Source organism: Ranitomeya imitator, chromosome 2 (assembly GCF_032444005.1).
Source record: "Ranitomeya imitator isolate aRanImi1 chromosome 2, aRanImi1.pri, whole genome shotgun sequence".
Lineage (NCBI taxonomy): Eukaryota > Metazoa > Chordata > Amphibia > Anura > Dendrobatidae > Ranitomeya > Ranitomeya imitator.
The window spans coordinates 181,813,850-181,838,505 of NC_091283.1; the positions used below are offsets into that span (position 1 = coordinate 181,813,850).

General features: G+C 48.2%; 1 protein-coding gene across 2 annotated transcripts in view; it reads right to left on the reverse strand.

The window, feature by feature from the left end:
- The window catches only part of GNL3L (G protein nucleolar 3 like), a 93,829-nt gene extending 71,547 nt beyond the window's left edge, over positions 1 to 22,282 (reverse strand). The window contains exons 1-6 of one of the 2 annotated variants that reach the window (XM_069748198.1): positions 22,186 to 22,282; positions 18,669 to 18,706; positions 7,262 to 7,372; positions 3,865 to 3,981; positions 2,633 to 2,716; positions 2,035 to 2,170 (exon numbers count right to left, since the gene is read on the reverse strand). In XM_069748198.1, the coding sequence (XP_069604299.1) occupies positions 2,035 to 2,170; positions 2,633 to 2,716; positions 3,865 to 3,972 (328 nt within the window). In that variant the 5' untranslated portion in view covers positions 3,973 to 3,981; positions 7,262 to 7,372; positions 18,669 to 18,706; positions 22,186 to 22,282. Of the gene's footprint in view, positions 1 to 2,034; positions 2,171 to 2,632; positions 2,717 to 3,864; positions 3,982 to 7,261; positions 7,373 to 18,668; positions 18,707 to 18,794; positions 18,941 to 22,185 lie in introns of those variants that run through there. The other variant, XM_069748197.1, reaches the window with a different exon arrangement.
- Between the last annotated feature and the right edge of the window lie 2,374 nt (positions 22,283 to 24,656).

A 24,656-nucleotide genomic window follows, 5' to 3' on the forward strand; every position in this document is an offset into this window, starting at 1 on the left:
ACTATGAATTAACACTTGTGGAATTATATACTTAACAAAAAAGTGTGAAACAACTGAAATTATGTCTTATATTCTAGGTTCTTCAAAGTAGCCACTTTTTGCTCTGATGACTGCTTTGCACACTCTTGGCATTCTCTTGATGAGCTTCGAGAGGTAGTCACCGAGAATGGTCTTTCAACAATCTCGAAGGAGTTCCCAGAGATGCTTAGCACTTGTTGGCCCTTTTGCCTTCACTCTGCGGTCCAGCTCACCCCAAACCATCTCGATTGGGTTCAGATCTGGTGACCAGGTCATCTGGCGTAGCACCCCATCACTCTCCTTCTTGGTCAACTAGCCCTTACACAGCCTGCAGGTGTGTTTAGGGTCATTGTCTTGTTGAAAAATAAATGATGGTCCAACAAGATGCAAGATGATGCTATGGTAGCCATGCTGGTTCAGTATGCCTTCAATTTTGCTGGTGTCACCAGCAAAGCACCCCCACACATCACACCTCCTCCTCCATGCTTCACTGTGGCACAGGCATGTAGAGTCCATCCGTTCACCTTTTCTGCAACGCACAAAGACACAGTGGTTGGAACCAAAGAGCTCAAATTTGAACTCTTCAGACCAAAGCGCAGATTTCCACTGGTCTAATGTCCATTCCTTGTGTTCTTTATCCCAAACAAGTCTCTTCTGCTTGTTGCCTGTCCTTGCAGTGGATTCCTAGCAGCTCTTTTACCATGAAGGCCTGCTACACAAAGTCTCCTCTTAACAGTTGTTGTAGAGATGTGTCTGCTGCTAGAACTCTGTGTGACATTGACCTGGTCTCTAATCTGAGCTGCTGTTAACCTGCGATTTCTGAAGCTGGTGACTCGGATAAACTTATCCTCAGAAGCAGAGGTGGCTCTTGGTCTTCCTTTCCTCATGTGAGCCAGTTTCTTTGTAGCGCTTGATGGTTTTTGCAACTGCACTTGGGGACACTTTCAAAGTTTTCCCAATTTTTTGGACTGACTGACCTTCATTTCTTAAAGTAATGATGGCCACTTGCTTTTCTTTACTTAGCTGCTTTTTTCTTGCCATAATACAAATTCTAGCAGTCTATTCAGTAGGACTATCAGCTGTGTATTCACCAGACTTCTGCACAACACAACTGATGGTCCCAACCCCGTTTATAAGGCAAGAAATCCCACTTATTAAACCTGACAGGGCACATCTGTGAAGCGAAAACCATTTCCGGTGACTACCTCTTGAAGCTCATCAAGAGAATGCCAAGAGTGTGCAAAGCAGTCATCAAAGCAAAAGGTGGCTACTTTGAAGAACCTAGAATATAAGACATAATTTCAGTTGTTTAACACTTTTTTGTTAAGTATATAATTCCACGTGTTAATTCATAGTTTTGATGCCTTCAGTGTGAATTTACAATTTTCATAGTCATGAAAAAAGAGGGTAGTGGCAAGGACCAGTCCGTATCTTCGGCCTTGCGGATGCCCCAAACACGCTTGAAGTGTTAGGAGGCATGGGGTCCTGCCTGGCAGACACGAGAGGGTACAGCAGTGACGTATTCCCACATTGTGCTCCCGGTCTCTAGGGGTGAGAGCAGAGTGACCCATTACACTCCATCGCCCAGAATCACTAGCTGTATCTGAAAGATAGACATCACTAATAAAAAACAACAAAACCTAAGGTAGATACGGGGCTGAGGCAGCCCGTGTCCACCTCCTACTGACACTAAGCTAAAACGGATTAGCTTTCTGCCATTTGGTGGATATATACTGCTGTGGAGGAGATAACCCTTTTTTTTTTTGCACAGTGTCAACCTCCTAGTGGCAGCAGCATACGCCCATGGTTTCCTGTGTCCCCCAATGAAGCGAGAGAGAGAAATAGAAGTGGTGTGTGCCAGCTTCGTCACAGTATTTCGGCCTTCTGAGTTACATGAGAATGTTTGCATTCACTGACAGGAAGCATATACACAAATAGCGCTCCAGATAAAAAGGGACAAATCCTCAAGGGTGGAGTGAGACTAAATGTAGTCTATCTTTTCCAATGGACACATACCTATTTTGTTGAGTACCAAGACTAACTTTTTGCTGGTGCCGCTCTGCACCACCGCCTGCTCCACCTGTGGGCAGCGACATCCCAGCGGATCCCGGGCATCCAAGACTTCAAGGACAACATCAGCTGCTTCCACCACCTACACGACAAGAACGTAGAGGAATGAGCCTGCAGTCACATGTCCGTAATTTGGACCGCCTGTTCTAGACCTTTCTAGTTAGGAATTGAACAGTAAAGTGTATCAGAACATAACAACTAAGAAGTGGGTGTCTCAATGTAAAGAAGGGCAACATCCACCAAGGCACTAGTGATGAGCGAACATGATCGTGTCCTAATCTAATATTTTCAGCGTACTAAAAAAAAAAAAACGCTTGAGTTGTCGCGGTTGTTTGACAGGCACAATACATACAGGGATTACCCGTTTGTCAATCCCTGCATGTGTTGCAGCTGTCGAACAGCCGAGACATGCAGCTGTGAGGACTCGAGCATTATTTTCGAGCACGCCAAAAAATACTCCAATAGGACATAAGCATGTGACATCACCTTATCTGAGCACGCTCACTCATCACTGGTTGGCACAGCTCTTTCGATGGGCACGGACCTTTTTAAACTCCCGGTAATAGGCTTTCCTGGAATTCTCATTCTCCAGTTGCTCGCACTTCTCCAGGTTTCGCAGACCAGCCTCCTGCACACAAAGAAAACCTCATAAGAAGATGGATGAGAACATCCATTTATAGGGTACAGCCTGTAATCTGCCAAGCGAGAACCCCAACAGGCAAGTACCCCCTGCTCAACTTGACCATGGAAAGAAAGTGTAAGGTATACACAATGGAGAAGGTGGTCAGGTTCCTCATTTATTAGCCAGAGAGCCTCTCTTTGGAGGACCAATATTTTCATGCATTACATGGACAAAAGTTTTGCAGGACTTGGGTCCAACAGCCACTTTGATAGTTTGTGAGTGCCGGACCAGAGCCTTGAGAACCTCCACCGGCTTCTCATCATTGCAGCATGATGCAGGCTCATGTCCTGATCCTCCCGTGATGTAAGATGATGAAAAGAACCAGGCCTGTTAGATATCAATAGGTCTCATCTTTTGTTCTTAGGACGCTAACCCATCAGCCCATTATTATAGCTCTCCCCACTGAAAGCACAGGAGCGATTGGCCGAGTTTGCCTGCGTTGCCAGTTGAATTAGTTTGCTGACAGCTATTGCACATTTACAGGAGATGTCTTGTTTTCCCCATCATCCGTAGCGTATGGCTTTTGTGCTTGATGGGGGAAAATGCTTTCCTTAAGTTTCACAGCTAAAACCAGCAGCACGTTCTCGTCACAGATTCAAACTGTTCACTCATCTCCCATATTGCTAGCAGAGGTAACGTCACCTCTGCAGCACAGGAGTAGCGTAAAAGCTCTGAATCTGTCTGAATCCAGCGATCTGACCAACTTCAAAGCAGCATTGACGAGCTTTTAATGCCAAGAGTTTACAAGCGTGCTTTGACTAGGAAACCACGGCACCTCTGAGCCTGCAAAAGGGACTGGTAACCTAGGCAATGAGCATTAGTAAACTATATAGTTAAAGCTTCCTCCATTCTTCAGGACACATAGAAATATTCCTCTTATTAAAATTTCTCTTACTTGTTTTTACACGCACTTTGCAATTTTACCAATTTAACAAGAAAATATAACCCCTTGGTAGACACAGGTGGAGACTTACTGTATGAGTCTTACCGTAGGAGTTATCGCCATGGTATAGAAATAAGGGACCAACTTAAAAAAGAAAAAATAAAAAATTCTAGCAAACCCCCCAAAATGTCCCAACTCTGTAGACGACCACCTTCTGCTCGAACTCCCGCTGCCGCCTCAGCACGTCCTTCTGAAACGTGTCCAGGTTCCTCCTCTTCGCCTGCTCTTTCTGCCTCGCTTCCTTTTGCTTTGTTCTCATCTCTTCCACCTGCAAAAGAAGAAAGATAGTAAGGCAGAATCCAGGCGTCCGTAGGTCACGGTCCAAGAGCGGACGGTAACACAGGCCTCCTGACCCAAAATGCACAGGTTCAGTTTCCGGCTTTACATCTTGTAAAAGGGTCTCACAAATCTGGCTTTGCTGCCCATAGTAACCAATCACAGCACAGCTTTTCATTTCATAAACTGCTGTAGCAAAATGAACACTGCTCTGTGATTGGTTGCTATGGGTAACCAAGACAATTTTCTATTTGGACACTTGATAACATTTGGCCTTTGTGTTTCAGCTCCCTAACATTTACAAGATCCCTGTTTGCGGTCAGTGAATGGAAACAGTCGTCCATCATTGTCCTAATGATTTCTTTCTAAACGATTTCTTTGCTTAAAACCCACCGAAAATCCCTGTAGGCTGTCTGACTGAACCTGTATTTTGTCATCAGTTTCAAGATCTCTGCTTGCAGTCAGTAAATGAAATTAAAAAAAAAAAAAAAATAGCCGCTACCCATTCAGATGCTGACTGTTGTGAATTCTGCTTTTGGGCTCCCTCCGGTGGTTGTAGATGGTAATGCAGTTGTCCATGGGCTGCAGGTTTGGACAGGTGTATCTGCTAATTGCAATTCTGACTGGGGTATTTAGCTTTGCAAGACTCATTAGTCCTTGCCAGTTGTCAATGTTCTTTTGGACGAGTTGGTTCTCTGCCTGGCCTCTCCTGCTTGCTGCCAAATCAGCAAAGATAAGTGTCTGCTTCTTTTTCTTAGGCACACATGCTGTGTGCTATTTTCAGTGCTGTTAATTTGTTTCCTATTTGCCAAGCTTAGACTGTGTCAGTTGTTTTTTCAGTCTGGTTGGATTCTCTGGAGTCGCAGATATACTCTCCACATCTTTAGTTAGGTGTGGAGTTCTGTATTCTCTGCTGTGGATATTTTTGTAGTTTTTTTCATGCTGACCGCTTAGTATCCTGTCCTATCCTTTTCTATCTAGGTAGAAGTGGCCTCCTTTGCTAATCCTGTTTTCTGCCTGCGTGTGTCTTTTCCTCTACTACTCACAGTCATTATTTGTGGGGGGCTGCCTATCCTTTGGGGGTCTGCTCTGAGGCAAGAGAGTTTTCCTATTTCCATCTTTAGGGATATTTAGTCCTCCGGCTGTGTCGAGGTGTCTAGGTCTGGTTAGGCACACCCCACGGCTACTTCTAATTGCGGTGATAGGATCAGGGTTTGCGGTCAGTATAGTTACCACTACTCCAGTGAAGGTTTTCATGCTGCTCCAAGGCCACCTGATCATAACAGCTGACATGGGCGGGGGTTATACACTGTCACAACCCTAATATAAGAACAAAAGGGGAGAAGCCAGCGCTGCTTGTGGTCAGAACGCAATACTAAAAGTGCACATGCACATATAAATTTCTAACTGAATATCAAAATGAGACATTTAGCAAACAATTGATCAATTCTTTGAGCCACCCCGCCACTTCACGGCATTCTCTTGGGGCAGTCCTACTCTACAATTTTTATATTCGCTGTGCCATTACGGCCTCCTTAATATGTTAGGAGAAAGACCACGTTAATCCCACTCTACGTTTTTTTTGGTTATAGTCACTGTGCCATTACGGCCTCCTAAATGTGTTAAAAGCAGGACCATATTGAATGCAAACCGTACCTGTAGCATTTCTGAATCACTCCCATGGCGCCAGAAAGGGTATGCGACAATAACGGTCGACCAGGTCCAAGCATGGACATTTCAGATCTGACCTCCACACAGCCTGACCAGCACTATAGATAAAGAGAGAGACAGGCCCAGGCACAGGTGCACTAATTAAAACAGAGCCTGAGGCAGGGCAGGGCTGCTGTATGTGTGTACAGCAGCCTAGGTCAATCCTGGTCAACCTTTATCTGCGCTCGCCCTTTCTGGCACCATGGGAGTGACTCTGAAATGCTCCAGGTACAGCTTGCATTTAATGTGGTCTTGCTTTACTTTCGTTTAGGAGGTCTTTATGGCACAGCAAATATAAAAAAAGTAGCGTAGGACTGCCCCAATATGAGAATGCCGTGACGTGGTGGGGTAGCTCAAAGAATTGATCAATTGTTTGCTAAATGTCTCATTTTGAAATAAAGTTAGAAATTAATATGTGCACTTTATGTATTGCGTTCTGACCATAAGCAGTGCTGGCTTCTCCCCTCTTTTTTGCTTTACAACCCTAATATACCCTTAGTCAGGGGTGTTCGCAGAATTTAAATGACACCGGTGTGCAGACTTATTTACAACACCTCTGCTTGCTGTCAGTGAATGTAAACATTCATTGAAGACATCCAGAAGGTGAAAACTGCCCTGATCCGCCTTTAACAGAAAGTTAGCCCCTTGTCTCAGCTTCTGATAGCAAGCAGATCTATATACAGTATATAATTGTCTAAGGTCCACTTCCATCTATTTGTCTGTATGTCCCGGAAATCCCGCGTTCCCACGAATTGGCCCCTCCCTACTCCCCTCCAGTCAGTGCCTCCTCCATACTCCCCTCCAGTCAGTGCCCACATAGCGTTTTAGCAGTCCGTTAAACGGACTTCGTTACACCGTGGCGTAACGTAGTGTAACGCAGACTGTTAACGCTGCCATTAACCCAGTAAGTGTGACCAACTTTTTACTATTGATGCTGCCTATGCAGCATCAATAGTAAAAAGAAATAATGTTAAAAATAAAAAAAAAAATCATTATATTCTCACCTTCCGGCATCTGCGGCAGCCTTTCCCACTCCTCGCGACGCTCCGGTCCCAAGAATGCATTGCGGCAATGACCCCAGATGACGTAGCGGTCTCGCGAGACCGGTACATCATCATGGGTTATTGCTGCAAAGCATTACTGGGAACAGAGCGTCGCGAGGAGCATCGCTAAAGGCCTGGGCTGGATCCGGGGGCCGCCGGAAGGTGAGTATATAACTATTTTTTATTTTAATTCTTTTTTAACAGGGACATGGTGCCCACATTGCTATATACTGCGTGGGCTGTGCCATATACTGCGTGGGCTGTGCCATATACTGCGTGGGCTGTGCCATATACTGCGTGGGCTGTGCCATATACTGCGTGGCGTGGCTGTGCCATATACTGCGTGGGCTGTGAGAATTGCATTATTCTGAAATCTTCATAAATAAACTACATACATATTCTAGAATACCCGATGCGTTAGAATCGGGCCACCATCTAGTATCTTATAAATGGCCAGTAAATCAGAGCCTGCGAGCTTCCCGGACAGAATCTGACCCACAAATGATGCCATACACTCACCCTTTTCTTCTTCTGCTCAGCCTCCCTTTTCGCCTGCTCCTTGAAGTGTGACAGGTTCGGGACTCCGGGATCTTTTTTGACATTTTTTCCAGTATTCAGTGGGTTGTTTCCCTATCAAACCAGAGAAAACAATGAGAAATTAAAGAAACACTTTAAGGATTTATTTTTATTTTAAATCTTACGGTCAAATAAATAATAGAATCAATAATTATCGGTAAAGGCTCCTTACACATGTACGCTCGGTCCGGCTGAGTGTGCACGTTACGAAATAAAATTTTAAAAATAATAGGCGGCTGCCAGACAATTGGCGACGGCTTATCTCCCTTTAGAATAATAGAGTTGGGCATGCTGAAATCAAACATGTTCGACCATTCTCATTACCACAAAAATGTACTGAGAAACAGGGAAAAAAATCCAAGTGGGATGAAATGGTGACATAACGCAATCCCAATGTTGTTCTTTGGTTTTGTCTGGTAAAAACGACCTGGCAATGTATATAATGTTTCAGGTCACCATTTCCGAAACCTGTAACTTTTTTTTTATGTTTCTATTGGTAGAGCTGAGGGAGGAATTAGTTATTGCAGTTTTTGCACACAGAGTTGACTTTTCTTGGTACCATTTTGTGGTACATGGGTATTTTTTTTATCACTTTAAGTGCGTTTTTGGGGGAGGTGCGGCAACTGAAAAATGGCACTACGGGCTTATCGATTTCCTTTTTTTCCTGGATCGGAATTTTACAGACAAGACTATAACAAATATATATATATTTTCTAACATTTTTAACATTTTTTTTAGTCCACTTAGGGGACTTGAACTTGAAATTGTAGGTTGGCTTATTCTATACACTGCAATAACACAGGAAGGAGTACAAAGATGGCAGTGACAGAAGAGAGGGTCTTCAGAAGGCCCCAGCTGCCATAGTAACATATCAGCACTCCTTGATTGCATTGTGGAATGGGCAATAGACACAGCTGCACAACTTGGCAACCATTTATATACTGTGGTCAGAGATTGCTCAACCAGTTCCCACAATCCATCTCTTCTAAACTATAAATTTAGAACCATCCTTAGGGGTGCACGCAAGTGGGGGTGCACGCTAGCGTCCCAGAAGCAAAGCGTTACAGGAGATAAGCGTCGTGATACCGCAGTTATTCCATGGCAGTTAGTCAGAGCAGGAGTCAGGTAATCCACACTCTGCACTCCCTTCTATCCAGGTGCTTTATTCCTATCCTCCTATGCTCCCTTGCAGTCCAGTTTCACCGCCCAATCCCCCCTCCATCACGACTCGTATACATCAGCCCCTCTACACTTCCCTCTCCCATGTACAGCTCCCAAGGACTTATCACCTTCTTGAAAAACCTCAGTCCATCTTGCCCAAACACACTGCATAAAAAAACTTCATACAATTCCAAAAGCTACATGCTTTTTATCTTCCTACTCCTGCTGATTTCAGGGGGCATCTCCCCCAACCCCAGTCCACCATCCACCAACCTCAACCCCTACCCTACCTCACATCGAAACCTTAATAATCTTACTAATATTCATTGCGCTCCTTCATCCCCTTCTTTTAATTGTGCCCTTTGGAATCCACGGTCGGTATGCAACAAGCTTCCTTTCCTACACAATTACTTTCTGAAAAACTCCCTGAATTAGCTGGCCCTCACTGAAACCTGGATTCAGGATTCTGACACTCTCTCCTGCTGCCATTTCCCATGGTGGCTTACAATTCTCCCATTCCCCGAGACCAACAAACAGACCTGGTGGTGGAGTTGGCATACTCCTGTCCCCACAATGCACTTTCCAGGTCATCCCCCCAGCTCCATCACTCTCATTCCGTTCTTTTGAGGTCCACACAATCAGGCTCTTTCGTCCCCTCTCCCTCAGAGTAGCGGTCATATACCGGCCCCCAGGCTCACCCACCCAGTTCCTGGACCATTTCTCTGCCTGGCTGCCGCACTTCATGTCCTCAGAACTACCAACCCTTATCCTGGGAGACTTCAATATCCCCATTAACAGCCCCACTTCCACATCTGCATCCCAGCTTCTATCACTAACCACCTCTCTCAGCTCTCTACCTCTGAAACACACAAAGACGGTAACTGTTATGATCTGGTGGTTTAGGAACAACATGAGACAAGCTCTGAAGGAGGTGGTATCTGTACTGACCGCAAACCCTGAACCTAGCAGCGCAACTAAAAATAGCCGTGGGGGGTACCTGACGCTCCCTAGACCCCTCGGCACAGCCTAAGATCTAACTTCCCCTAAAGATGGAAACAGGAAACCTATCTTGCCTCAGAGAAAATCCCCAAAGGAAAGATAGCCCCCCCTCAAATATTGACGGTGAGAGGAGGGGAAAATAACATACGCAGAAATGAAATCAGATTTTAGCATAGGAGACCAGTCTAGCTTGATAGATAGGACAGGAAAGGATACTGTGCGGTCAGTATAAAAACTACAAAACAATCCACACAGTTTACAAAATCTCCACACCTGACTAAAGGTGTGGAGGGTAAATCTGCTTCTCAGAGCTTCCAGCTAACAGAAAAAATCCATACTGACAAGCTGGACAAATATAGAATGCACAGAACAATAAGTCCACAACATGTGGACTGAAATAGGCAAAGCCAGAACTTATCTTTGCAGAACTGGTCAGGAAACCAGGAGAATCCAAGCAGAGATGTGAATCCAGCCAGGAACATTGACAAGTGGCACAGGCTGAAGAAAGAGCCAGACTTAAATAGCGGAGCAGAAGAGACGATAAGTGGAGGCAGGTCAGGACAGCTAACTCCAAGGAGCAGCCATACCACTAGAAACCACAAGAGGGAGCCCAAGAGCAGAACTCACAAAAGTGCCACTTACAACCACCGGAGGGAGCCCAAGAGCGGAATTCACAACAGGTAACACCCTGGCCCTGGTTTTCGCCCGGCTCTGCTCAATCTCCTACCTAGATAACTCACCACTTCCCCTCTCTGACCACAACATTCTCTCCTTCACACTCACAAATCCTCGCTCACCCCAGCACCCTCCTACCTACCATTCAGTCAGAAATCTACAAGCCATTAACCCGCATACACTTTCAGACTCCCGACACTCATCATTGTCCCCAATCTCTTCTTTTTCCTGTCCTGATCTGGCTGTACATCACTTCAATGACACTCTTAGAAGCACCCTTGACCAAGTAGCTCCCCTCACCCTCAGAACCTCCAAACACAAAGTGAAATAGCCCTGGCTCACTCTCCACATTCGATCCCATCACAGAAGAAGTCTCCAAGCTCCTCTCCTCGTCTGACTACATGCACTACCGACCCCATTCCCTCACATCTCCTCCAGTCTCTCTCTCCAGTCGTCACAAGTCACCTAAATACAATCTTTAGGCCATGTTCACACAGTGCGTTTTTTACTGCGGAACCGCCGCGATTTTGCCGCTGCGGCTCCGCAGCTGTTTTCCATGCAGGGTACAGTACACTGTACCCTATGGAAAACAGGAACCACTGTGCACATGATGCGGGAATCGGGAAAAAAAGCCGCGCTGAATAGCCGCGGTAAAAAAGAAGTACCATGTCACTTCTTTTTGCAAAACTGCAGCGGTTCTGCACCCATTGACCTCCATTGTGAGGTCAAACCCGCAGTAAAACCCGCAGATGAAAAATATATCTGCGGGTTTTACTGCGGTTTGTGGTGCAGAACCGCTGCAGTGTGGCTGCCCCCCCGTGCCCCAATCCCACCCCCCCATGCTCCGATGCCACCCCCCGTGCTCCGACGCCCCCCCGTGCCCTCATCTCCCCCCCTTATACTTACCCGGCCTCCCAGTGTCCGTCCGTCCATCTTCTCCCTGGGCGCCGCCATCTTCCAAAATGGCGGGCGCATGCTCAGTGCTCCCGCCGAATCTGCCGGCCGGCAGATTCGTTCCAAAGTGCATTTTGATCACTGAGATATAACATCTCAATTATCAAAATAAAAAAAATAGTAAATGACCCCCCCCCCCCTCCTTTGTCACCCCCATAGGTAGGGACAATAAAAAAATAAAGAATTTTTTTTTTTTCCACTAAGGTTAGAATAGGGTTAGGGTTAGGGGTAGGGTTAGGGGTAGGGTTAGGGTATTTTCAGCCATTTTAACCCTAAAAAACTCCCTAGAAAACACAGACTCTTCATAGAAAACTGCATAAAAAAACGCATCAAAAAACGCACCAAAAAAAGGACCTGCGTTTTCTGCCAAGAGCTGCGGTTTTTAGTGCAGAAAAAAAAAGGATGGAAATCAGAAACGTGTGAACATGGCCTTAATCTCTCCCTCTCCTCTGGCATTTTCCCCTCCTCCTTCAAACACTATCATTACTCCATCACTAAAGAAACCCACCCTCGACCCATCCTGCACAAACAACTATAGACCGGTCTCCGATCTCCCCTTCTTCTCTAAACTCTTGGAGAGCCTGATATACTCCCGCCTTACCCGTTACCTCTCCACTCACTCCCTCCTAGACCCTTCACAGTCCGGTTTCCGCCCCCTACATTGGACAGAAACTGCACTCATCAAAGTGACCAATGACCTTCTGACAGCAAAATGTAACGGTGACCACTCTCTGCTCATTCTTCTCGACCTTTCTGCAGCTTTTGACACTGTTGACCACCATCTCCTACTCTCTAGGCTTCAGTCACTAGGCATTAAGGACACTGCTCTCTCCTGGTTCTCTTCCTATCTTTCTGACCACTCCTTCAGTGTTCTGTTCTCTGGCTTCACTTCATCTCCTCTTCCTCTCACTGTCGGGGTACCTCAGGGCTCAGTCCTTGGCCCCCTTCTCTTCTCTCTCTACACGGCCCCAATTGGACAGACCATCATCAGATTTGGCTTTTAGTAACCTCTTTATGCTGATGACACACAACTATACACATCATCCTCTGACCTTACCCTCGCTGTACTACAGAACACCACTGACTGTCTGCAGTCTCCAACATCATGTCTGTTCTGTATATGAAACTCAACCTCTCCAAAACTGAACTTCATCTGCTCCCGCCATCTACTAACCTCCCTAAATCTGACATTTCCCTCTCCGTGGATGGCACCATAATAACACCCCGGCAGCAGGCGCGCTGTCTGGGTGTTATGTTTGACTCGATCTCTCCTTCACATCCCATATACAATCTCTTGCCAGCTCGTGCAGCTTACACCTAAAGAACTTCTCTAGAATCCGCCCATTTCTCACCATGGAGACAACTAAAACCCTCACTGTCACCCTGATCCACTCCCGCCTGGACTATTGTAACGCTCTATTAATTGGCCTCCCCCTCACTCGTCTTTCCCCTCTCAAGTCCATCCTTAATGCAGCAGCCAGGGTCGTCTATCTGGCTAATCGTTACTCGGACGTGTCCGCTCTTCGCCAGTTGTTACACTGGCTGCCCATTCGTTACAGGATACAATTCAAAGTACTTGTTCTCACCCACAAAGCTCTCCACAGTGCGGCACCCCCTTACATCTCCTCCCTCATTTCTGTCTATCGGCCTAACAGACCGCTGCGCTCTGCAAATGCCTTTCGACTAACCTCTGCACTAATCCGTACCTCCCACTCCCGACTCCAAGACTTCTCCCGTGCTGCGCCAATCCTCTGGAATGCTCTACCCCAAGATATTAGGACCATCCACAACTTGCATAGTTTTAGGCGCTCGCTCAAAACACATTTGCATAGCTCCCAACCGTCCCTCATTGTGCGGGATTGTCCCGGATTTGAACCTTTGCCCTGCTGTCCTGCACGGGACGCTCTGATCCCGCACCCGCAGACAGCAGGACCGACACGCCCCCTTGTGTAAGCCATGCCCCGGGCCCTTACCCTTCCCTATGGCTGCCTGCTTTCTGTGCACAGGACCTGTGATGAGGTCACAGGAGGGGAGGAGTCAGGGGGTCACATGATCGGGACCTCCGTGGATTGCAGGACTCATTGCCAACTTGCTACCACATGGTGCTGCAGCCGCAGGATGAGGTAAGTATGCTGCCTTGTGTGGGGTCAGGAGGTGTACAGTGTGGAGGTAGCAGAGCGGAGCCGTGTGTGTGTGTGTGCGCGAGGTGTACGGAGCGGAGCCGTGTGTGTGTGTGTGCGCGAGGTGTACGGAGCGGAGCCGTGTGTGTGTGTGTGCGCGAGGTGTACGGAGCGGAGCCGTGTGTGTGTGTGTGCGCGAGGTGTACGGAGCGGAGCCGTGTGTGTGCGCGAGGTGTACGGAGCGGAGCCGTGTGTGTGTGTGCGCGAGGTGTACGGAGCGGAGCCGTGTGTGTGTGTGCGCGAGGTGTACGGAGCGGAGCCGTGTGTGTGTGTGCGCGAGGTGTACGGAGCGGAGCCGTGTGTGTGTGTGCGCGAGGTGTACGGAGCGGAGCCGTGTGTGTGTGTGCGCGAGGTGTACGGAGCGGAGCCGTGTGTGTGCGCGAGGTGTACGGAGCGGAGCCGTGTGTGTGTGTGCGCGAGGTGTACGGAGAGGAGCCGTGTGTGTGTGTGCGCGAGGTGTACGGAGCGGAGCCGTGTGTGTGCGCGAGGTGTACGGAGCGGAGCCGTGTGTGTGTGCGCGAGGTGTACGGAGCGGAGCCGTGTGTGTGTGTGCGCGAGGTGTACGGAGCGGAGCCGTGTGTGTGTGTGCGCGAGGTGTACGGAGCGGAGCCGTGTGTGTGTGTGCGCGAGGTGTACGGAGCGGAGCCGTGTGTGTGTGTGCGCGAGGTGTACGGAGCGGAGCCGTGTGTGTGTGTGCGCGAGGTGTACGGAGCGGAGCCGTGTGTGTGTGTGCGCGAGGTGTACGGAGCGGAGCCGTGTGTGTGTGTGCGCGAGGTGTACGGAGCGGAGCCGTGTGTGTGTGCGCGAGGTGTACGGAGCGGAGCCGTGTGTGTGTGCGCGAGGTGTACGGAGCGGAGCCGTGTGTGTGTGCGCGAGGTGTACGGAGCGGAGCCGTGTGTGTGTGCGCGAGGTGTACGGAGCGGAGCCGTGTGTGTGTGCGCGAGGTGTACGGAGCGGAGCCGTGTGTGTGTGCGCGAGGTGTACGGAGCGGAGCCGTGTGTGTGTGCGCGAGGTGTACGGAGCGGAGCCGTGTGTGTGTGCGCGAGGTGTACGGAGCGGAGCCGTGTGTGTGTGCGCGAGGTGTACGGAGCGGAGCCGTGTGTGTGTGCGCGAGGTGTACGGAGCGGAGCCGTGTGTGTGTGCGCGAGGTGTACGGAGCGGAGCCGTGTGTGTGTGCGCGAGGTGTACGGAGCGGAGCCGTGTGTGTGTGCGCGAGGTGTACGGAGCGGAGCCGTGTGTGTGTGCGCGAGGTGTACGGAGCGGAGCCGTGTGTGTGTGCGCGAGGTGTACGGAGCGGAGCCGTGTGTGTGTGCGCGAGGTGTACGGAGCGGAGTCGTGTGTGTGTGCGCGAGGTGTACGGAGCGGAGCCGTGTGTGTGTGCGAGGTGTACGGTGCGAATCCGTGTGCGTGCGAGGTGTACGGAGCAGAGCCGTGTGTGTGTGCGCGAGGTGTACGGAGCGGAGCCGTGTGTGCGTGCGAGGTGTACAGAGCGGAGCCGTGTGCGTGCGAGGTGCTATGTGTCGCCATTATATAGTACGAAGTGCTATGTGCAGCCATTATATGGTACGAGGTGCTATGTGTCGCCATTATATGGTACGAAGTGCTATGTGTCGCCATTATATGGTACGAGGTGCTATGTGTCGCCATTATATGGTACGAAGTGCTACAGTATGGAGCATCATGTGCGGTCATTATACAGTATGAAGAATTATGTGGGGCCATTATAAAGTATTGAGCATCATGTGGGGCCATTATACAGTATGGAGCATCATGTGCGGTCATTATACAGTATTGAGCATCATATGGGGTCAATATACAGTATGGAGCATCATGTGGGGCCATTATACAGTATTGAGCATCATGTGGGGCCATTATACAGTATGGAGCATCATGTGCGGTCATTATACAGTATTGAGCATCATGTGCGGCCAATATACAGTATGGAGCATCATGTGCGGCCAATATACAGTATGGAGCATCATGTGCGGCCAATATACAGTATGGAGCATCATGTGCGGCCATTATACAGTATGGAGCATCATGTGAGGTCATTATACAGTATGGAGCATCATATGTGGCCATTATACAGTATGGAGCATCATGTGGGGCCATTATACAGTATGGAGCATCATGTGCGGTCATTATACAGTATTGAGCATCATGTGCGGCCAATATACAGTATGGAGCATCATGTGCGGCCAATATACAGTATGGAGCATCATGTGCGGCCATCATACAGTATGGAGCATCATGTGCGGCCATTATACAGTATGGAGCATCATGTGAGGTCATAATACAGTATGGAGCATCATATGTGGCCATTATACAGTATGGAGCATCATGTGGGGCCATTATACAGTATGGAGCATCATATGTGGCCATTATACAGTATGGAGCATCATGTGTGGCCATTATACAGTATGGAGCATCATGTGTGGCCATTATACAGTATGGAGCATCATGTGGGGCCATTATACAGTATGGAGCATCATGTGGGGCCATTATACAGTATGGAGCATCATGTGGGGCCATTATACAGTATGGAGCATCATGTGGGGCCATTATACAGTATGGAGCATCATGTGGGGCCATTATACAGTATGGAGCATCATGTGGGGCCATTATACAGTATGGAGCATCATATGTGGCCATTATACAGTATGGAGCATCATGTGCAGTCATTATACAGTATGGAGCATCATGTGGGGCCATTATACAGTATGGAGCATCATGTGGGGCCATTATACAGTATGGAGCATCATATGTGGCCATTATACAGTATGGAGCATCATGTGCAGTCATTATACAGTATGGAGCATCATGTGGGGCCATTATACAGTATGGAGCATCATGTGGGGCCATTATACAGTATGGAGCATCATGTGGGGCCATTATACAGTATGGAGCATCATATGTGGCCATTATACAGTATGGAGCATCATGTGGGGCCATTATACAGTATGGAGCATCATGTGGGGCCATTATACAGTATGGAGCATCATGTGGGGCCATTATACAGTATGGAGCATCATGTGGGGCCATTATACAGTATGGAGCATCATATGCGGCCATTATACAGTATGGAGCATCATGTGGGGCCATTATACAGTATGGAGCATCATGTGGGGCCATTATACAGTATGGAGCATCATGTGGGGCCATTATACAGTATGGAGCATCATATGTGGCCATTATACAGTATGGAGCATCATGTGCAGTCATTATACAGTATGGAGCATCATGTGGGGCCATTATACAGTATGGAGCATCATGTGGGGCCATTATACAGTATGGAGCATCATGTGGGGCCATTATACAGTATGGAGCATCATGTGGGGCCATTATACAGTATGGAGCATCATGTGGGGCCATTATACAGTATGGAGCATCATATGTGGCCATTATACAGTATGGAGCATCATGTGCAGTCATTATACAGTATGGAGCATCATGTGGGGCCATTATACAGTATGGAGCATCATATGTGGCCATTATACAGTATGGAGCATCATGTGCAGTCATTATACAGTATGGAGCATCATGTGGGGCCATTATACAGTATGGAGCATCATATGTGGCCATTATACAGTATGGAGCACTGTGGGGCCATTATACAGTATCGAGCATCATGTGTGGCCATTATACAGTATGGAGCACTGTGTGGCCATTTTTTTTGTTTATAATTATTGTATATGAAACAGTGTGATCAGCAGTGCTAAATGGGTGTGGTTGGGACGTGGATATGGGTGTGACTAATTATGAATGGGTGTGGTCAGGGGCATGGCCTAAAATTTGCCGCGACGCGCGTTGCGCGACGCAAACTTTGTCCCTCTTTCCCATCTTCAAAAGTTGGGAGGTATGCATTTGTTCAGAGCGGCCTATCACATTCAGTAATCAAAGTCATTTTATGTTTGTGTGTGTGTAGCCCATTCACTATCTCCATCTATCCCCCACCCCCTGAAGATGGCTGGACCATCATTGTAAATACATCATTGTAAATACACACCTGTGCTTTGTATTTCCCCACCTCATTGTAGATTGTAAGCTCTCACGAGCAGGGTCGTCTTATTTCGCTTTACTTATTGTATTGTTAACGTTGTTACTTATGACTTTTGTGTTTGAAACTGTTAAACTGTAAAGCGCTGCGGAATATGTTGGCGCTAGTGTTGAGCGATACCGTCCGATACTTGAAAGTATCGGTATCGGATAGTATCGGCCGATACCCGAAAAATATCGGATATCGCCGATACCGATATCCGATACCAATACAAGTCAATGGGACATCAAGTATCGGAAGGTATCCTCATGGATCCCAGGGTCTGAAGGAGAGGAAACTCTCCTTCAGGCCCTGGGATCCATATTAAAGTGTAAAATAAAGAATTAAAATAAAAAATATTGTTATATTCACCTCTCCGGCGGCCCCTGGACATCAGCGGGAGGATCCGGCGTCCGGCACGGCTTCTTTCTTCAAAATGCGCGCCTTCAGGACCTGTGGAATGACGTCCCGGCTTCTGATTGGTCGCGTGCCGCCCATGTGACCGCCACGCGACCAATCAGAAGCCGCGACGTCATTCCTCAGGTCCTAGAAGGCGCTCATTCTAGGACTTTAGCTGAGGAATGACGTCGCGGCTTCTGATTGGTCGCGTGGCGGTCACATGGGCGGCACGCGACCAATCAGAAGCCGGGACGTCATTCCACAGGTCCTGAAGGCGCGCATTTTGAAGAAAGAAGCCGTGCCGGACGCCGGATCCTCCCGCTGATGTCCAGGGGCCGCCGGAGAGGTGAATATAACAATATTTTTTATTTTAATTCTTTATTTTACACTTCCGATACCGATACCCGATATCACAAAAATATCGGATCTCGGTATCGGAATTCCGATACCGCAAGTATCGGCCGATACCCGATACTTGCGGTATCGGAATGCTCAACACTAGTTGGCGCTATATATATATAAGATTATTATTATTGCTGATAATGGTAATAAAAAATAATAATTTTACAATTTTATATCATTAGGCCACTTGTTATAAAGTATGGAAAGCCCCTTTAAGTATTGGGAAGTCCTGTTATGTGGCACTAGATGGTCACAACGTGTAACCAAAAGCCCAACATTCACCATGTAGCCCCCAACCTTGCTAGAACTCATCGGTAGCCAATTGTCTCCAAGGAGGCCTTACCCTTTAAGATAGCAGCATGTCAGGGCAGTCTAGCAGCAGCCACAAATCTGCACACAGCTGAGTTTCACACACGTGTTTCCTCTCATGACGGGAATTGTAGTTCCAGCTCAACTACAAACACTTGAGTGAGCTGCTGAAGAAACTACAAGTCCCGACATGCCTCGCTCCGCTACAGGACTTAGTCCTCAAATGTCGTTATACCTGCTGTTTGCCGGCTCCTTTTCCCTGTCGTCGATGTTCTGCAGAGTAAAAAAAGACACAAATGTGGAGGATAAGTAACAGTCCTGACCGGGACACCACAAAATCATGAGTGACACTGAAACTTACTGCGCCGGGACATGATGTGCGGAGAACGGGGGTAGGCGGCGGCGCTGCCGGAAAGGGAAGTGTCGTAATGCGGAGAGAAGACGAGAGGCGGGGCTAGTGCAGAGACGGTGGGAATGTGGGGTCAGGCTGAGCCGTGTACGTGTCGTCACATTTACCCACAGTTACTATGGCTGACAGTGACAACCAGTGTGACTGGGGAGAAATAAGTGTTCTCTGTTACGAATATGTTCTGGTGAGAAGGGAATCAATAGTAACGTAACGGTTACCCCACTGACCTCAGATATGGCCGCAGAGCAATCAGGACCATCACTGAGTGCCCCCATCAGCGGTGTCAGTCAGAGAGTGCCCCCATCAGCGGTGTCAGTCAGAGAGTGCCCCCATCAGCGGTGTCAGTCAGAGAGTGCCCCCATCAGCGGTGTCAGTCAGAGAGTGCCCCCATCAGCGGTGTCAGTCAGAGAGTGCCCCCATTAGCGGTGTCAGAGAGTGCCCCCATCAGCGGTGTCAGAGAGTGCCCCCATCAGCGGTGTCAAAGAGTGCCCCCATCAGCGGTGTCAGAGAGTGCCCCCATCAGCGGTGTCAGAGAGTGCCCCCATCAGCGGTGTCAAAGAGTGCCCCCATCAGCGGTGTCAGAGAGTGCCCCCATCAGCGGTGTCAGTCAGAGAGTGCCCCCATTAGCGGTGTCAGAGAGTGCCCCCATCAGCGGTGTCAGAGAGTGCCCCCATCAGCGGTGTCAAAGAGTGCCCCCATCAGCGGTGTCAGAGAGTGCCCCCATCAGCGGTGTCAGTCAGAGAGTGCCCCCATTAGCGGTGTCAGAGAGTGCCCCCATCAGCGGTGTCAGTCAGAGAGTGCCCCCATCAGCGGTGTCAGTCAGAGAGTGCCAACATGAACAGTGTCAATCAGAGTGGCAACATGAACGGTGTCAGTCAGAGAGTGCCCCCAATAACGGTGTCAGAGAGTGTCAACATGAACGGTGTCAGTCAGAGAGTGCCCCCATCAACGGTGTCAGTCAGAGAGTGCCCCCAATAACGGTGTCAGAGAGTGTCAACATGAACGGTGTCAGTCAGAGAGTGCCCCCATCAACGGTGTCAGTCAGAGAGTGCCCCCAATAACGGTGTCAGAGAGTGTCAACATGAACGGTGTCAGTCAGAGAGTGCCCCCATCAATAGTGTCAGTCAGAGAATGCCCCATTAACGGTGTCAGAGAGTGTTAACATGAACGGCGTCAGAGAGTGTCATCATCAACGGTGTCAGTGAGAGATTGCCCCATCAGCGGTGTCAGAGAGTGCCCCCATGAACGGTGTCAGTCAGAAAGTGCCAACATGAACGGCGTCAGTCAGAGAGTGCCCCCGTCAACGGTGTCAGTCAGAAAGTGCCAACATGAACGGTGTCAGTCAGAGTGACAACATGAACGGCGTCAGTCAGTGTGACAACATGAGCGGTTTCAGTCAGAGAGTGCCCCCATCAGCGGTGTCAGTCAGAGTGCCAACATGAACGGTGTCAGTCAGTGACCCCATCAACGGTGTCAGTCAGAGAGTGCCCCCATCAGCGGTGTCAGTCAGAGAGTGCCCCCATCAGCGGTGTCAGTCAGAGAGTGCCCCCATCAGCGGTGTCAGTCAGAGAGTGCCCCCATCAGCGGTGTCAGAGAGTGCCAACATGAACGATGTCAGTCAGAGAGTGCCAACATGAACGATGTCAGTCAGAGAGTGCCTTTGAGTCGCCCACCAGGGCAGTGGGGTACTCGGCAGCGGGTCCGGTCGATATTAAAGGGGATGTCACGGCTGCGACCTGGTCCGTGGCCCTGGGACTCACTGTAAAAGTGAACGGTCTTTAAAGGGAATTGTGATAAAGTCTGTGGAGTTCTGTCAATAGGGGGGCCGATGCTGCTTTAAAGGGTTACTCTGGGGGGGGGGATGTTGCAGCAATGATGGTGACGTTTCCCACAGGTGAAGCGGGGTCCCCAGGGATCCCAAGGTGTATGGCGATGATGGTGTATGCCAGTCAATGAGTAAAGGACACAGCGTTGCAGTCTTTACCTGGTTTACTAAAGTTGAAACAGGCCTCAGTCCAGGATACCGGTAACAGGTACATTAGGTGGCCAGACAGCCTGGAAACAAGTGAAATCCCCTTGGCAAGTCAGGTTGGGAGCCTTCCACTTTGCGCTCACTATAAGTCCCTTGCTGCCTGAAGTGTCCTAACAAGGTCCTGGTCCTTTCCTCTGTCCTGGGACAGGTACCTGTATGGTAGGCAGCTTGAGCCGTTCCTTCTGGGGGTCTCTGCACGGTGATTCCAGGCTCCAGAATGCTGCTGTACCACAGGCTTGGATTTGGGCAATATACGTGTAGTTCTGTGCCCTACGGTTCTGCTATGGGGCTTGCAGCTCCCCACAGCCTCGGGCTCCCAGGTCCCGGTCTCTGCGCTCTGGCTCCTCGGAGGCCCACTCGCAGCCTCCTTGAGCCCTATTCTCTCCTATGTGCTCCTTTCCTTTCACTGTCTGCTCCAGACTAAACTGACTCCTCCAGACCAGGATCTTTAGGGAAGCTGCCTTGAAACCGGGTTTTGAGCTCCCCCTCCTGGCCTGGATTCAGAAGGTGTTGTGTGTGAGGTTTACCTGCCAAAGAGATCCCTCTTGTTTCCAGGCATAGCACTACCCACCCCAAGAGGAAGGCAGCACTACTGTGGTACCTGAACTCCTGGGGTGCCACATCTCCCCCCACCCCCATTAAATCCAGTACTCCAGGACTGGGAAAAGGAAACACAAACAACAGGTTAGATAGGTGCAAAACATTTTGAAATACATATACAGGTTTAAACTTTTTCATCCCTTACGGGAGGCACTTTTGACTTGTACGTTGCAAACAAATTTATAAATGTACATCTGGTCTCATACCAGGGTGTCCTTGTTTATAAAAAAAAAAAAAAACAGTACCGAAGTGATGGACCCGTCATAAACCCCCAATGTAGGTCTTCAGCGGGCTACATGGCGTATCCAGACCCAGGGTTCGGCCGCGCCAGACTGTTTTAGCTTCAGGCCTGAAGAAACAAAGCTCTACGCACGCAGGCAAAGTGGGTAGAACCAGGGTGCACCTTGAGGGTGCCAAACTATTTACAAAGACAGTATTTGGGTAATCCACTGTCCATTACCCCATTGTCCATTTTAAACCTGTAACAAATATATGCAAACATTTCAAACAAATAACAGCAATTATTGACATTGTTTTAGTGCCTGTAACGGGCTGGGATTTGACCTTTGGCACTACGGGTCAATCTACGCAGTTCCTGGTCTAACATGTCTGCTGTTGTTGTTGTGTACCCACTAGTGTCTGTGCTACTTGTAGGCCTGCATTGTGTTGGTAAACTACTGTAGGTAATTGTCTGCGACTTCTTAGACTCACCATAGGTCTGACAGGTTTACCGATAGCAGAGGGTGGATTCCATGGTTCCACTGCTGGGGTGTCGTTTGCTGCTTGAGCCCACTGGTGTAAAGTCTCTTCTGGTTCAGGATGGTTCTGAGTCACTTCTTCTGGTATTTCCAACTGGGGAAAAGTCAGGACAGGTATCACTATGGTCTGATGTATTAGAGTCCAAGACTGGAGAAAATCTCCAAGAACGGTGTGGATTTTCTTTTCTTCTTTTACTGTAGGTTGAGAAGTACTGGGGTCTTTTTCCTTGTCGCTCAGTTTATCAGGGCATACTTTAACCCCTTTCTGACCTCGGACGGGATAGTACGTCCGAGGTCAGAACCCCCACTTTGATGCGGGCTCCGGTGGTGAGCCCGCATCAAAGCCGGGACATGTCAGCTGTTTTGAACAGCTGACATGTGACCGCAATAGCAGCAGGTGAAATCGCGATTCACCCGCCGCTATTAACTAGTTAAATGCCGCTGTCAAACGCTGACAGCGGCATTTAACCGGCGCTTGCGGCCGGAAATGAGCGCATCGCTGACCCCCGTCACATGATCGGGGGTCAGCGATGCTTCTGTATCCTCTATGGTTACTGATCCCCGGTAGCTGTGAGCGCCACCCTGTGGTCGGCGCTCATAGCACACCTGCATTTCTGCTGCATAGCAGCGATCTAATGATCGCTGCTATGTAGCAGAGCCGATCGAGTTGTGCCAGCTTCTAGCCTCCCATGGAGGCTATTGAAGCATGGCAAAAGTAAAAAAAAATGTGAAAAAAATAAAAAAAATATAAAAGTTTAAATCACCCCCCTTTCGCCCCATTCAAAATCAGTTAAAAAAAAATTAAACCTACACATATTTGGTATCGCCACGTTCAGAATCACCCGATCTAGCAATAAAAAAAAGCATTAACCTGATCGCTAAACAGCGTAGCGAGAAACAAATTCGAAACGCCAGAATTACTTTTTTTGGTCGCCGCGACATTGCATTAAAATGCAATAACGGGCGATCGAAAGAATGTATCTGCACCGAAATGGTATCAATAAAAAATGCCAGCTCGGCACGCAAAAAATAAGCCCTCACCTGACCCCAGATCATGAAAAATGGAGACGCTACGGGTATCGGAAAATGGCGCAATGTTTTTTTTTTTTAGCAAAGTTTGGAATTTTTTTTCACCACTTAGATAAAAAATAACCTAGTCATGTTAGGTGTCTATGAACTCGTAATGACCTGGAGAATCATAATTGCAGGTCAGTTTTAGCATTTAGTGAATCTAGCAAAAAAGCCAAACAAAAAACAAGTGTGGGACTGCACTTTTTTGCAATTTCACCACACTTGGAATTTTTTTCCACTTTTCTAGTAAACGACATGCTAAAACGAATGATGTCGTTCAAAAGTACAACTTGTTTCGCAAAAAATAAGCCCTCACATGGCGATTTTGATGGAAAAATAAAAAAGTTATGGCTCTGGGAAGGAGGGGAGCGAAAAACGAACACGGAAAAATGGAAAATCCCAAGGTCATGAAGGGGTTAAGGTTATCTCTGGATACCGCAGTTGAAGTTTCTCCTCCAACTTTGCTTATAAGGCATACTTTCGTATTGTCGAAGTTTGATGGTAAAATGCTATATGGTTCTGCTTCCCACTGGTCGTCAAGTTTATGCATTCTTCTCTTGCACTTTAGCACTTGTTCAACTGGTGACAAGGGAATTGCAGGGGCATGTTGGTTATAGTCTCTTTCTTGTTTCTGTCTTGTCTGGGACAAGCTTCTTTCTACACACTCTTGTACTTGGCGGTATTTCTGTTGTCGCTCATTATCCCAATCTGTATCTAGTGAGGTAGGGTCTGGGGTTAAGACTCCCATGTCTAGATCAACATGTAATTTGCTAGATCTTCCCCTCAACAGGTATGCTGGAGCGTAGTTGGTGGAATTCACTGGGATGTGATTGTACAAGTCTGGCAACTTCTCTGGCCATAAGTTTCTTTAGTGTGAAGGCAAGGTCTTTAGTAAGTCAATTACTTTGATTCATCTTTTCACACATACCATTTGTTTGTGGGTGGTACGGTGTTGTTCTGATTTTCTTGCATCCGTACAGGTTGCAGAACTCTTGAAACACTTCCGCTTCAAAGGTTGGCCTAGGTCAGTAAGTACCTTCTCTAGGTATCCGTGTGGTCGGCAAAAGTGTTGCTGGAAGGCTTTGGCTGCTGTCTTCGCTTTCTGATCCTTGACAGATACTACCAGGAATCTGGAGTAATGGTCCACAATAGTCAGAGCATAGACATAGCCTGACCAGCTTGGGGTTAGCTTCACGTGGTCTAAGGCAACCAGTTTAAGTGGCTGTTTGGTGACTATGGGCTGTAGGGGAGCCCTCTGGCTGTCACAGTCCTTTCTGTGCAGGTTGCTTGGGCCACACTCGGAACCACTTTTCAATGGTTTTTCTCATGCCAATCCAGTAAAACCTTCCACGT